This window comes from Pholcus phalangioides, unplaced genomic scaffold, assembly GCF_987345545.1.
Source record: "Pholcus phalangioides strain wild (caught in Gottingen) unplaced genomic scaffold, Ppha-v1.0 ptg000039l_1, whole genome shotgun sequence".
Lineage (NCBI taxonomy): Eukaryota > Metazoa > Arthropoda > Arachnida > Araneae > Pholcidae > Pholcus > Pholcus phalangioides.
In genome coordinates, this window is record NW_028301625.1 from 15,916,459 (window position 1) to 15,931,735 (window position 15,277).

Sequence of the window (15,277 nt, forward strand, 5' to 3'; positions counted from 1 at the left end):
GTTTTTTGTTGTTTAACATAGTAAAATTTTCAACAGCGGAAGCCCGAGATAAATCCAGTTTTGGCCCACCTCCACTAAAAACCTACGTATTGGGTCCCGGGTAATTGGCCGGGGGTCCTGGATTTTATTCGTTGGTAAAATGAATACAAATGAAAATTTTTCGTGGCTCTCACAGGGGATGTTTGAAAAGCCTCCAGGTCGGAGCCCCCATGGAAAAGATCACAGGTTTCCATTTCGGGGACCCTGGATGGGGGCCACTCAATGATTTTTGTTGTTTATCACATAGTGATATATAATATGATACATAATATTTTTTTTACATCCTGTATATGTACTGAAAATACCCTTTTATGAAAAGCGGAGATAGAGAATTTTCTAGAGACCTGTAATTTTTCCTTATCCAGACGTTTTTTCACATAATACAGTGCACGTGAAGGCAATACTTTGCTAATTCAACATTATACGCAAAATTACCATTTTCAGATAAACGTGTTCGAAACGTGCTTATATGCATATGCCACTAAATCTGCGGGTAAATAAAAAACAAGTCATTTTTTTATTGCTGAGAGCTTAATAAAATACCGTATTGAATTAATCCGGTTTCGGTAAAGAATAAAGTTGCACTAATTACATTTTTTTTTCTGTGTAAAAGATGTTCGAGTTTCGTTGCTAACTAAATAAAAGTATTTCGGTGTTGGGGAATATATCTTTAAGAAGACTCTTCTTGTGCGGTTAATCCCTCTAAATCTTTTGGCCAGAAGAAAATTTGTTGCCTCTCACCACGTCTTGTAATAAGCACAAATTCTTGCGGCAAATGCTGACCTTACCTTATTTACGCTATCAAAATGTGGGTGATAGTATTACGTTGGCTATATACTCGAATTCTTTTCTTACACAAACAACAAAACCTTTTTTCCAGGCCCATTTGGCTCTCCATTACTGAGGTTACAACCCCCGGGGCGCTTATTAATTTCAATTTCCTTCCTCCACCTTTCATAGATTGCTTTTGGGGCTGGACATAAAACTCATTTTCTTTTGTTCGGCTCCATCATATAAATTGTGCTGCCGATCTCTGTACAAAGTTATAATTTCGGCTCTTGCTCTCTGTTTAATCTTCTCTTATCTCTACCTATTTTTCGTTCAGTTTCTTAATTCTTTACGCAGCTGAAATACCATCTTGATGAATTCGCCGAGTGTTGCCTCTCGACTAAACTCAAGTCTGGAAACACTATAAAAGATTTAATCGTTTTATTTCTAAAGCGATGGCTAAAAGATTTACTTGCACAAAAATGAATCCTTTAAAAGTGGTTTTGATCATTGCAGCACTGCTTCATGGTAAGTGAGTTCGAAATCTTCCATTTTTCCTATAGTTGTATTTTTAAAAACGAGCAAAAAATTTCCATTCAAATGTAAACAAATGTAACATCGCGTCAACACGTGCATTGTACGTTACGAATTATTGTCTTATTGATAGCAACCTTTTTTTTACTAAAATTCATTGATCGAATATGAAACTTCGATCCAATTTTGAATGATGTTAGTAAGTTTCCGAGCTCCAGTTTTCTTAACAAATCCAAACGGAGGCTTTACAAAAAATTTTATAAAGAACTCTCGTAGAGAGATTTTACGATATAATGAAAACTTATTGTTGATGTTACTTGTAAGTGAAAAAAGGCTGAAGAAGTATATATGTGTGAGAGAGAAAATAATCTCCGAAAAAAAGCAGAAAACATTGACAAAAATATTGCCATGGGCTCGAAAATGCCCTTACTGTACGTTTCAAATTACCCCGTTTACTAGTTTCTCACAAATCACTAGTTTCTCAGAATATTAAAACTTACTAAGAACTATTGATAAGTTCATTGAATATAAAATGCACAACAAAATATATAGTTCAAAAAATCAATCATAATATAAACGGTATCTACATTTGCACTACTTGTACACTACATGTACACATTATAACACAGATAATAACAAGATCTATAGTCACGGTAAAGGGAAGGGCTAAGTAGATTTTCTCGATACTCTTCCAGGAAAAAGACTGACTTATCATTGACAAACACAAAAGATAATCCAATCAGATAAGGAAAAAAAAAATTTAGCTGCGTGAATGGATTTACTTCTCACGCAGCTTTCTCTTCAACACAATAAGAATTCCATCCATTTATATTCATTCGACACCTGTTTACTGTATGGATCTGTACCTAAAACCATACATCTTCAGACGCCATAATATAAAAGAAATGACTGCTTCACACATACAGTACATTACATAAATACTTAAAACGTTTAAGTTTTATTGTTTAGATAAAATTACATTTTTATATTAAGATACTACGAAAGTAAAATTTATTTATATATGTACGCGTTTGTTTGAAAAAATTAGAACACCCCAAGAATCTGCAAGTTAGAAAATCTCGAATTTGACAGTGCGTCTGAGATAAATAAGCATTTCAGTCTTTTCTCGAGATTCTTATTGGATAAAAAAAATTTGCATAAAGTGTGTTGGACTCAAAAAGTGTGTATTTCACAAAATATCGAAATATTTTTCCTTTTAATAAAATTAGGACATTCTGAACATACCTAATACTCTAGAACAGTGGTTCTCAACCTTTTTTCTCAACCTCACACACGGAGCCCTTTTAAGTAGAAAAATTCTATGGCGGAGCCCCGTAGGCCAATTTTTTAATTATTCATCAAAGTCACTGATTTATTTTTACTATTTAAAAACATTTATATAATTTATTTTTTAATTTTACTGTTTTTTTTACTTTCCTCGAGCGGGCACGAAGCCCCTGGAGAGTGCACAAGGAGCCCCAAGGGCTCCGTGGAGCGCCGGTTCAGAACCGCTGCGGGGGGGGGGGTATGATTGTGTAATCTGGTTTACAAAAGCTGTTTTAAAAAAAATCAAATTGAATTTTCAACGTAAGTTCCTCATTATTTTCTCCTAGATAGAAATACTGTCTAGGTGCCTCACAGGAGGCTTTACCGTTACTCACCGGGTATCTGGAACAAGATCCATGAAACTCCGAAAGGATGTTCAGTTGTGTATGCATGGTTTGTTGCATTTTATTGCATGGTTTGAGCGGGACCTATTTTTGTGCCCCTGACCTCCCCTAATTAAAAAACAAACTTTTGTTTCAATCGCTTCGTTTGATGCGTTCAAAGGAACAGCGATATTTTATGTCATAACATATCATGTCGAATTATTTTGCCCTTTTACCTTAGACTTGGCTCTCTTAAAGCTGGCAGAAATCATTTTCTGTAATTTCTTCAGCCCCTTTTACGTCGGATTTGACGCTACTACTAGAGGGGACAGGAATCATTTCCCCTAACTTTTTTCACCCTTTCTACCTCAGACTTGGCGCCCCTTCTACAGCGGACACAAATAATTTTTCCTAATTTTTTTTCGCCCTTTCACTTCGGATTTGACGCTTTTCTAGAGCACACACGCTTTTCTATTGCCCCTGGTTGCACTACCAGGAAAGTATGGCGAGTCGGGAGACGGACCGGTGATCGGGGGCGGCAAAGTGCACGGGTTTTCTCGTGTGAGAGAGAGGGAGCACATTTTCGTTTCTCCTCATGTAACAGGTAGGAACGAGGCCCAAGTGCAGGATCCTTATTTAAAATGGTCAGCAGATCATACGTTTTAGTTCATTCATTTTTTTTGAAATACTGTACTATGTTGGCGATTCGATTTTGTGTTTTTAATACAAGTCGGGAAAAAAGGCACGAAAGGCCTCTGGCTCAAAATCTTTTCAAAATAAAAAAAACATCTCCAATTTCTGTAATACTCCCCGCAACACAGGAAACACTCTTTCTCTCGTTAACTGAAAAATTGAGTGACCGAGGGACATTTCTCTATTCTTTTATTTTTTACAGCACAGCAAAAAAAGAAAGAAGGTTGTCTTCCCCAAAATCTCCTGCAGGGGCAAACGAAAAAGAAAGAGCTCAAGTGTGTGTGTCTATTTTTATGTGATCAAAACCGCTGTGTACTGTGCGTATATAGGTGCACTGCCCATCGATTATTTTCATTTCGAAAAATAACCATAATATTATATGCACTCAAACCTTCATTTTTTTCTCATCTCGGTCATTTTTCATGTATATTTTATACAGTTATATTTTTAAAACGTACCTAAAGAAAACCCTTTTTACAGCAATGTATATCATATCGAACGTGTTTTGGTGCCCCTTATCATTTGGCACCTTGTCAAATTGCACCGTTCGCACCGCCCCTGTTCTTAACCAATTTTTGACCGCTCTTCCGATTCGTGGCCGAATTGCACAATTGTTTTATGTGAGGTTACTTGAATAACATATTTGAGAAGTTTCAAAAAATTGTGGATATTGATTTTTCATGTTTTTCTTTCTAATTAATGTAAATTTCCGTTTAATTAACTTTTGAATTAGTATAAATTAATTAACTTAATTTAATTAAAATAATTAGCTATTATGATTTTCGGAAACCTCATGTACCATGCATCAAAAACTAAGAAAAAACTTTTGTTTTCTATTTAAAAAAAATATTATTTCATTGTTGTTATAGAAAAAAAATTCCGGATCGAAAACCAGGATAAAATTTCCAAAAATTTCATTTTGAGGAGTCATAAAAAACTAAGTTTCTTTGTAAACAAATTTTAACAGTACTATGGCGCTCTTATTAGACCTTTTAATTTTCAAAAATGTTCATTTCATACAAAAATTTGCATGAAGATTAATTGAAATTTTTTTAACTCTTTAAGCGGCAATTAGAAATCACCCCCCCCCCCCTCAAAATGCCATATCTTTTTTAATGAAGTAGGCTTTATTCCGATTTTCAGCAAGTGCAAACTATGGGGTACAGGGAAATGTGTTCCATTGAGAAATCAACTTTACAAAATATTCGAACTTGTTGATGCTAAAATAAGAGGCAAGATATCTCGTCTTTGCCGCTTAAAGGGATAAACAAAGCGTGGCGCAAACGCAACGTCAGTCTAAAATGGTTCGAGTGTAATATTTCTATGTAATTAATTAAGTTAATTTTGTTACGTTTCATCGTGCTTCTGTAACTGCAAAAATGTAGTGTCCGTATATGAGATGCTCATTTGTATTGCAGGTGCTTGCAAAATGAAAGCTTCGAAAGATGCGTCTTACATGTTCAGATGGTTACCTCGAAACGAACAACGGCCCAACGCTGCAGCGAGAAATACAATTTCAGAAGATTGCGAATCAAAAGCCGAGACTATGAATTCACGCGATCGATACCACTTTCCATCTTATCCTGAAGAAATTCCGTATTCACCGTTCAGAGGTAAAAAGAACATGCCAAAAGCTCTTGTAAAACCACGTCTGCGAAGTGCTGGAGCTCTTAATAAAATTTTGCAACGTCATATAGGGGCGACTGACGACGACACAGTTTTGGACGTAGACAACGGCACACTTCAATCTGAAAAACTGCATCAGTTTTTGAACAGGTTAATGAACAGCAACGTTCGAGTAGGTCGGGCCGGTAGCAAATTTGACGAAGACTTTCGTCTACGGGCCTCCTTCATACCGAGACTTGGTCGCAAAAGATCACTTGACAACAATTATATCATTCAGAAAAACTGAGATTTGGAGGCATGATGTGCCAACAAGTAAGTATGAATGGTTATATAAAACGGATAATTTTTGCTTCATCAAAACCTTATGAAAGAGATATAGGCTGCCTTGAAACAGAATGGCAGTTTGACAGTTTTTTAAGCGGTGTCATGACCCTTGAAGTCGACTAAAAAAAACCAAAAATTCTGAAAATTTTCAGAAATGTTTATTCGACTTCGACATGTGTTAATAAAATGGATCTCGGAATTGGATATCTGACCATTGGTTAGAATTTTATGAATTTTTAAAGTTTGAAAAAGTATATATAAATTAAAAAAAAAATCTAAATTCAACATTTTTAAAACAATACTTTCTATTAGTCAATTGCTAAATCCGAGGTCCATTTTACTAACACATATTGAATAAAAATTTCTGCAAAATTTTCAAAATTTTTGGGGCAGTAGTTTTTCTTTAATCTTATGGATGAGCTCAAAAACTGCAATCTGAGAAAATCACGTTCAAAGTGTTTTTTCTTGTATAGGTTTACACTATAATTCACACATTGTTTCTTTCTTTTATTATGAAAGAACAAATCAACCGATTGACACGAAATTTTTAGTATTTTATTTGCAATTGAATGAAATATTTTTTGATTTATTTTTGAAAATTCGACTTCAAAGGAAGTGACACCCCTTAAAAAAGCAACTGTAACGTATTAAAAAATCATTCAGTGTTAAAGAAGTGATTCTTATGGCAAATTTTTGTATGGCATGCCACAAAATTTCTCTAAAGAAGCTATCCTTTTGATAGTACGAAATAGAACTGATAGATTTGGCAGAGGGTCACCCATGATGCCTTGAACGAATCAAATCCTGGAGCAAAGATTTTCTAGTTTATGCAAAATGGTGCAAGGCCCCCAAGCCGTAGCGAGAGGGACGGACCAGGGGGGTCCAGTCCTCACCCGAGATATTAGAAAATAGCTAATTTTTATGAAATAACATGATTAAGTCTATTATTCTGTTACGTTGGTCCTCCCCCCAGAGCTTTCATAAGAACATCATAGGCCCACGGGCCCAGTGATTTTTCTGAAGCTCCACCTGGCAAATGTACATGCTTACTCGAAAATTTCAACCAATTCTCATTTTTGTGAAGCCTTTCCTGCACTTGATGCCATAGACCGTGCCTGGGTGGGCCCATGCATTTAGTCGGCATTCTCCCCCCCCCCCGAAACACCAGATAATTCCCTCCCCCGAAAGAAATTTCTAGCTACTCCACTGCCCCGCAAGGCCCACCGGACTGCTCAAGTTTTTTATTTCGTGGAGGAACATTTCGATTATCACGTCATGGCACCAAACTATCCTACTTTTCTACTTTAGAGAAAATATATTGGCCAACTTCACTCTAAAATTACCCCTAATAATATTATGACTGACGGCAAACTTCAAAATACTGTCCCAGAATTATCAATTATTATCCAGCAATTTTCATTTGATAATAAATGACAATTTGTGGTGTCACAGCGTGATCTATCGGTAAGATTTTGTAACAAAAAAGTACAGCGTCCACAGCATACTTTGTGGCCTGGATCATTTTTTTAACAATAATAACCGTTCTGTTGATATTGTTTTCCAAAAACCGCAGTGCATTCCAAGATACCCTGTATATAGCCTATAGTTGTATACTTTTATTAAAATTCAATACCAAAAACAAAATCTTGACTTAAAATGAACTCAATCGGAACGCGGTATTATGTGTTTTTGTCGAAAGCAAACATTATGGGATTTGTCCATGCCATATCTATGTATAAATACTCGTATACAGATATTAATACTAACTGTGTATAGGACCGACCGATAAAAACAAATAGAAACGTCAATGTAAAGAGTATAAATCGGTTTTGGAAATGCAAAAACACCCGATAGGTTTTAGAGGCATCAAATAATTTCCTGAAAATCGAAGCTAATCCAATAAATGGTATTTCTGCTCACGAATTCTTTTTCTGTAGCTTAACTAGAGCCTTTCTGTAGCTTTTACCACAATGATATCATTGGTCGGATAAATTTCAGAGGTGGATGCATTCTTTGTCTTATATAGAGAAGGGACTTATAAAAGCCACCACCTCTGTTCGGTATTTCTCATACTATACTGGCTTGGGCTTGGTCAACGCACGTTCTACCACCTTCTTCATTTCCAAGTCGGAGTTTGAATTTTAATGATGAAAGGCATCAACTTGATATCTCTTGGAATTCTGGCGCATATTTTTAGCGTTTGTACCATCAGCTGTTCGAATACTGATGGTAAGTGATTTTTGTAGTTAAAATACCTGTGTTGCTAAATCATAGCCTTGATCAAAATAGTTTTACCAACGGTCATATGGTGATGCTTACAATTGGTTAACCATATAGGTATTCGCGTCAAAAAAAAAAAAAAAAACGAAAATTCTATTACATCTGATAAACTCGTGACTTACGATAAGTGGTGATCATACGATAAGGTGATCATGTACGATAAGTGGTGATTTGATCAGTGATTGATTTATTGATAATATTGGTGTGAAATAATTCTTTTTACTGCAACTCATAGTATTTTATTGAAAATATCAAATCAAGTGCATCTTGATTTAAAGTGATGAAATATTACTTAAAATAGTTGTGTATATATTATGAAACAATACATTTTTAATGTAAAATAATAATTAATACGTATAATACTGTATATACGTAGCGAATGGTAATAGTGTTCGATCGACTTCGGAGAAGTTCACGGGGTGTAATTTCGACCATCTAGGAGGAAAAAATTCAGTTTTCAACTTATCTGAAAGAAAGTCATTTATATCTACCTGGTGACTGCAAGTTTGTACATAGGACAACCATAATTTTCTTTAAAATGCTTGAAAGTACATTAATATGTATGTTACTTCCAAAGCCCGAAATTGTCCAGTTCGCGAATTAGCCGGAGATCTCTGGCCAAAGTTCGATAACAAAAGACATGATACTAGAAGACAGAACTATATGTCTATATTATTATTTTTATAGTTTTACTCGTCACATGGAGCTAATCAAATACAGCCACTGTATATAGCCCTGTATCACGCGTTGGCGATGAAAAACACCTATCTGACACCTACTGGACCGCCTTACATCAAACTTTGGCCAGGGATCTCCGGCCAATTTGTGAATTTGCCTGCCAAAGCTCGAATCATTTCTCAAAATCGGACTTTCGCCAAAACTCTCAGCCAATTCATGAAGTGGCCGGCCTCTTCGCGAATTGGCCGCACTTCGGGCTGTGGAAGTAACATATGCAGCTACGTAGTAGTTTTGTATATATACCACAGCTGGACAAATCTTAGGTGCCGGGTCACCATGACGACTAAAAAAATGGTATTGGCGCCTAAAATTATCTTTGTGTAGTTATTAAATTGAGAGAGCACCAAATGTTTGGAATTTATAGCAGCATATATCTGCCAACATGAAAGAAGGCCACTACGCCCATTATTTTGGACCTTTTTATTCTTTTAAAAAATTTTTGGCGCCTAAAAATTTTTTCTGGCGCCTAGATTTATTTGCGTTGTATTTATATTTCATATAGATTTTTGAAAATGGGTATTTCTTTTGTACCCACCTGGTATTTCGGAATATTTATTATAGTTTAGTTATAAATTATATATGATAAATAATTAAATGTTTACAAGCATGTATGCTCATTGATGTATTATGTAAGCAATAAGACTAAAAAAATCCTCAACGAGTAGTTAAAAATATAGGAAACAATTTTTTCTCTCGCTGGATTAGCAAAATAACACACTATGCGGCCTAGCAGAATGACAGTGCTAGTCAAGTTGGCGGCCATCTGTGCGAGAATGCAGTAAATTTGGAATTATCCCCGACGATCTGTCGTTTCATTTTAGGGTGCCATTTGAGTGACCCTCGGCTAGGCATAGGTGCTTCGAGAAATTTAGAAATTCATTCCGAGAGGAAATTTATTGCCAAGGGTGGCCAGAACGCGAAAGTTTGGGAATCCTTGTATATCTTGTCCATTTCTTGACCTCTATTCGGCTGGGATTACACTATAAAAGTTCTTTTATAAAATTTGAAAAATTCAACCAGTGAGATTATCAGTTGCAATTTCTCGAATGTAACCTATGAGCTTAATTGGCTGGATTTTTCAAGTTTTATAAAAGCGATTCTATCAAACTTTTATAGTTCAATCCCAGCCTTAGACAATTTTAATTCAAAATTTTAAAAAGTTTAAAAATTTTTTTTAAATTCTGACTCGTAGACCTGCTTTTTTTTTAAATCGCAATTTTTTATCTCGCCTTACAGAGTTTTTCCACCACTATAAAATAATTCTAGAATTCCTCAACTGCGCGGTCTTCAAAATGTCATTCATCCCATCAACCACTACTTGTATCTATACTTTAATCTTGGCAAAAAGGCCTAGAAACTTTTCTATCTGCAAATTAGTTACCATGAAAACCTCCTCTGGATTCACAAAAACAAAAGAAATCAGACAGTCTGAACTGTGGAGTAGAATAAGCAACAATAAAATACTCGAACTCGTTGAAAAATTGAAAGTTGTGAGGGCAGTATGCTTCCTAGCATCATGATGCTAAAAACACTTCACGTAAGTCCGACTTTGGTCGGTGCTCCCATAGGCTTATGGACCCGAGCCTCAACCCCCTACTTCAATATTTGCCACTATGTCTATGATACCTGTTTGAAGTTTGAGTTCGATTCCCCCCACCCTCCCCGATATATTTTTTATAACTTTATTCCTGTAGTTACTCTTGAGTAAAATTGATACTTGCTCTAGAATTTTTTGCAAAAAAAGAGAGAAAGTGTTGCTTTGTAAGTTTTTGAGATCTAGCCCTTTTTGGTAAGGGGTTGTTTATCTTTATAGACCTAAAATTCGAATGCTGTTTGGTTTCTGCACTGTATGCATAAATAAAGGTTTCAATACCTGTAAGGCTATGTTGAAAACGGATTTTGACTTACTCGGTGGAATTTTTCCAACAAAAACCACTTTACCAAACATCAACTCCGGCCATATCGATATATTGCAATTTACTGCCCTTAATGAGTTGGAAATGAAGACGCCATCTATCGGTGGTCACCTCAAACTCATCCGGGAGAAATATCTTATCTATATCCTTCCCCGGGTTTGAAGTTGTGGCCGTGACGGCAACCTTCACGATGGTAGACGAGCATCTTACACGCCTCTCGGGCTGTTCCAACCAATCTGGCATCAAAATCAGCAACTCTATTCCCGTGAATTTAAGTAGAGATCTGACACCGTACGATTTTCCCTTTTCCTCTCTCTGATGTTAATGTAAAATGGTCTGCCACTGCCCTGCAGATGATTGAATACCCAGAGTCGACCAAACATTTCAATTTTCATTAACAAAAACACCTCCATATCCCTCTTAATGTTTACCCATAATTTTATGCCTATGGTTGCTCCTGATATTTCTTGAACATAATCGGTCCTCAAACTTTACAATACTTTACCCATTATTGTTTACCTTGGTAACAGTGAGCTAACGTTGTTTTTGCGCGAAATTATGAATGCTAAGAAAAATGACCTTTCCGGGCATTGCGGTTTCAACGGATCATCTCAAGAGTGCCTCATCCTCCAGACTATAGTCCGTGTTAAAAATCATGTTAGTGGTTTCCGAATTTTACTCTGAGGAGCAATGCCACCAGAAGCTTTCGTGAAGTTTCCGTAACTTTCCTTGCACGAATAACTTATACCAGCCGCGTTTTGAAATCACAAAAAACTCATTACTCGCAATGGGCCGTATTGAGATTAATTTTTCTGCACTCAATTGTTATTTCACCTCGCCCTCCGATAAAATTTTTGTTCAACTATGGAGCTTGGAAAGACAAAAGTTTTGTTTTTCTCTTCATCCATCACAAATTATATTCCTGCATGAGCAATCACCATAAAGCCGGTCGTCCACTAGAAGCTACCACGAGCGAAAACAAGTCGCGTCGCGTGTATGCGCAAGACTGCTATAGTAGTCTTGCGCATACACGCGACGCGACTTTTTTTCGCTCGTGGTAGCTTCAGCGGATAACCGGCCCAATAGCTTTTAAGGCCGAAACACACTACAGTGACGTGACGGGATAATTATGTTACGTTAGTGTAGTGTTTTTCAGCCTTTATGCCGTCATTCAAATGGAGGGCTGCTAATAACCTCGTAATTGTGACTCAGAGAGTGACCCTCGCATTTGTAACGACAAACATTTCATCAAAACATCATTATTGATTGATATCACCAATCAATGCTATTTTTATAAGTACAGTTATTTCTTAATTCAAGAATTTCTTTACTTCGATTCTACAGGGTGTCTTATAAATTCGTAAATAGTTAAAAAATTCACAAAAATTGGAGGACTTGGTATATTCGAATGCGGTTTAAGAAAAGTTATTCTCACGAAGAGGCATTCTATTTGGCACATAAAAATTTTTTTTTATTAACATATTTTTGTCGATAGAGGGCCAGGAAAACCAGTCCAACGGAAATGATTGGACCTGAACCTCTCTTCAATCTCTTCTGTATCCGAAACGTTCGTAAAGCTTCAGCCGGTGATTCGTAGATGAAGTAAAACAACTTCACCAATATTATAGTGCTTTATCCACCAATATCAACATCCCAATGAAAACTAATATAAAAACGCCAGTAACTGAAAAATTCAGAAATGATCTTTGATACATGGGGTGCATAGATAACACCTGGCAGGGTGTAGTAAGAAGCGTACTTCTTCCAATTAGAAAAAGTATCCACACAACGTATAGGTCTCAGATACGTCTTTCATATTGCAACGGGTAGTATAGTTATTAAAATAAAAAAAATATCCTTTTATATGGACACCCTGTGCTCAAAAACCAAATTAGGAAGTTGTTGCTCTGTCTCCCCTAGAGAGAAAAAAAAATGCACGTTTTTAAGTGCAAAATTCGTGGAAATATTTGAATTCAAAAATTAGAAAAGTTGGGGAAAAAACAGCATAAACTAATGGAAAACGGTTTTTTCTCATTTATGCTGTTTTTTTAAACTTTTCCCCGATTATTGAATTCAAATACTTCAACGAATTTTGCGCTTAGAAACGTGGAATTTTTTTGTTGGTTTCAGGGGAGACAGAGCAGCAACTTTCCAATTGAGATTTTGAGCTCAGGGTGTCTGTATAAAAAGGTTAAGCTTTTTATTTTAATGACTATACAACCCCTTAAAATATGAATGACGTCCACACGTTATTTGAATACTTTTTTTATTTGGAAGTATGCCTCTAGGATCAACGGTTCACCAGTAATTTGCGGTTTCAAGGTATTAGCTATGCATCCTGTATAGTCGTCCACCCTGCATTTTATGACTCCGATTTGTATATTCCCAGTGATTTGCTTTCATGCAATGCTCTCTATCAGCAAAAATTTGAACTATTTTTTCTGTACCAAAACAATTCCCCACTTTCCTGAGAATAACTTTTTCGCAAACCACATTCAAATATACCAATTCCTTCATTTTTTAAATGAATTTTTAAACCATTTAAAAATCTATGGGGCGTAATGTATGGGGAACAAAATCTTGGTAACAAAATGTATGGTATGTAACAAAATGGGGCAATGGTATGTAACAAAATGGGGCAATGGTATGTAACAAAATGGGGCAATGGTATGTAACAAAATGGGGCAATGGTATGTAACAAAATGGGGCAATGGTATGTAACAAAATGGGGCAATGGTATGTAACAAAATGGGGCAATGGTATGTAACAAAATGGGGCAATGGTATGTAACAAAATGGGGCAATGGTATGTAACAAAATGGGGCAATGGTATGTAACAAAATGGGGCAATGGTATGTAACAAAATGGGGTCCCCATTTGTTAAAGAAAATTATATTCTCTCTTCATTTCTCGACAGGTTTGTCCGAGCAAGTAAGCTTTCCCGAATTTTCCCAAATGAGCCTACAATCACCGAAAGACAACGCAGGATACATGAGTGGCCTCTCGGTCGATTCGGAGCTCGATGAACCTTGGCCGTACAACAAGAAAGATGTTCAGCCGAAAGTATCAGCAATAAGGTCAGCAGCTCTACTAATCACTCCTGAAAGGCAATACTTTGTACCCATAGATATCGGACGATCAGAAGAAGCATTAAGGAAACGGTCAGATGGGGAAATATCAGAAGATGAAAAACATAATATTTCCGATCAGCCAGCTTACCGTTTTAGACGAAGCGGAGATGGTGTCCGAACCATACAATTACGTCCATCCTTCACACCCAGGCTCGGAAGAAAACGTAACAACGAAATGGCAGCTTGAAATCATAATTCTGAAACTCAATTGGAAAGATGATGTCGATACCCTCATTGATATTAAGCTAAATTTCTAAGAAACTTCATTTCTCACATGAAACTATGTACTTTTCTTTGTGAAATCTCAATTATAATGAATAAAAAAATGTCAGCAAAAGCATTAATTACTTGTGATAGTCAATTTTGATCGCTATATATATACAGGGCGTCCATAATTAAAAGACCCTATTTTAAAGTAGCCTACAGGCAAAACTAGTCATCAGAAAATTTTGAAATTTTGTGGAGGACTTCATGAAGTGATTGGAATTTGCTTCGGGGGAGGGGAAATTAGTTGCACATGTCGCCACCAGAGGACGTTTTATTAGAAATGACACATCTAGGCAAACGTTTACAATTTTAACAATTGTTAAACACTTTTACAATTGTTACTGCAACAAAACATGTTCCACATGATGGCCATCATTTTCAGATACCATGTGAAATCGCAAGATGGCATGTTCCACAACTGACCGAAGTGTGTGCGGGGAAATGTTCATCACGTGGCGTGAAATGCTTCCTTTAACCTTTAAGGTCAGGTAAAGTTCTTGGATTGTTACGACTTACCAGACGTTTCAAATACCCCCAAAGCCGAAAATCGCATGAATTAGGGTCCGGGGATCGGGGAGGCCATAGATTAGGGAAGTGCCGACTGATGACACGTTCTTCTGTAAAATGCGTTTTAAGAACATTCTTAATACACACTGCAATGTGTGGAGAAGCTCCGTCTTGCATAAAGATTGTGTCTACAAGACAGTGATGTGCTTGCAGAGCCGGAACAATATCGTTCTGTAACAGAAATGCATATCGCTTCCCGGTGATCGAACATGTCACTGGACCTGTAGAACGTAACTCCTCGTAGAAGTAGGGACCGAGAATAAATGATGCAGTAAATCCACACCATACCGTCACTTTTGGTGCATGGAACGGAACCTCTAAGATAGCGTGCGGATTTTCTGGTTCCCAAATTCGGCAGTTGTGAGTATTGACTGCACAATCCAAGTGAAGATGCGCTTCGTCTGTCCAGAGGATATTCCAAGGCCATTCTGAATCGACCTCAACGCGAGCTAGAAACTGCAGTCAGCACCGGAGTTGAGCGTCAAAATCATGTGGGATCAACCAATTCAATTCGCCGACAATAGCCCCGGCAAATCGTCTAGGGACAATTTACTGCCGAATCCCTTTCGGGGGGGGGGGGGCTAATGCGGATTTTTTATTGTTTATGAAAAAAAATATTTATAAAGCAAGACAAAGAAAATATGTACATGATATATATGTACATATGATGATATATGTATATATGTATGATATATGTACATTATATACATAAAGATATCATGCAGTTATGTATAAACCGACATTTT

The 15,277-nt window shown here is 36.6% G+C and overlaps 1 protein-coding gene across 2 annotated transcripts; it reads left to right on the plus strand.

Annotated features, from left to right (window-relative positions):
• The first annotated feature begins 808 nt into the window (after positions 1-808).
• On the plus strand, positions 809-14,041 carry LOC149065624 (uncharacterized). 2 transcript variants are annotated; one of them, XM_089253631.1, is made up of 3 exons: positions 809-1,335; positions 5,102-5,621; positions 13,484-14,041. In XM_089253631.1, the coding sequence occupies exons 1-2, from the start codon at positions 1,263-1,265 to the stop codon at positions 5,593-5,595; spliced, it is 567 nt and encodes a 188-aa protein (XP_089109757.1). In that variant the 5' UTR covers positions 809-1,262; the 3' UTR covers positions 5,596-5,621; positions 13,484-14,041. The 2 variants fall into 2 exon arrangements, with proteins under 2 accessions (XP_089109757.1, XP_089109758.1); XM_089253632.1 differs by lacking the exons at positions 809-1,335; positions 5,102-5,621 and adding an exon at positions 7,712-7,862.
• The last annotated feature ends 1,236 nt before the right edge of the window (positions 14,042-15,277 follow it).

What these genes read in the sequence shown, in the direction of transcription:
- LOC149065624 (XM_089253631.1), top strand. Translation starts at nt 1,263, where the DNA reads ATGGCTAAAAGATTTACTTGCACAAAAATGAATCCTTTAAAAGTGGTT. An exon ending in CATTGCAGCACTGCTTCATG is followed by an intron (nt 1,336 to 5,101) that starts GTAAGTGAGTTC and finishes TTTGTATTGCAG; the next exon opens with GTGCTTGCAAAATGAAAGCT.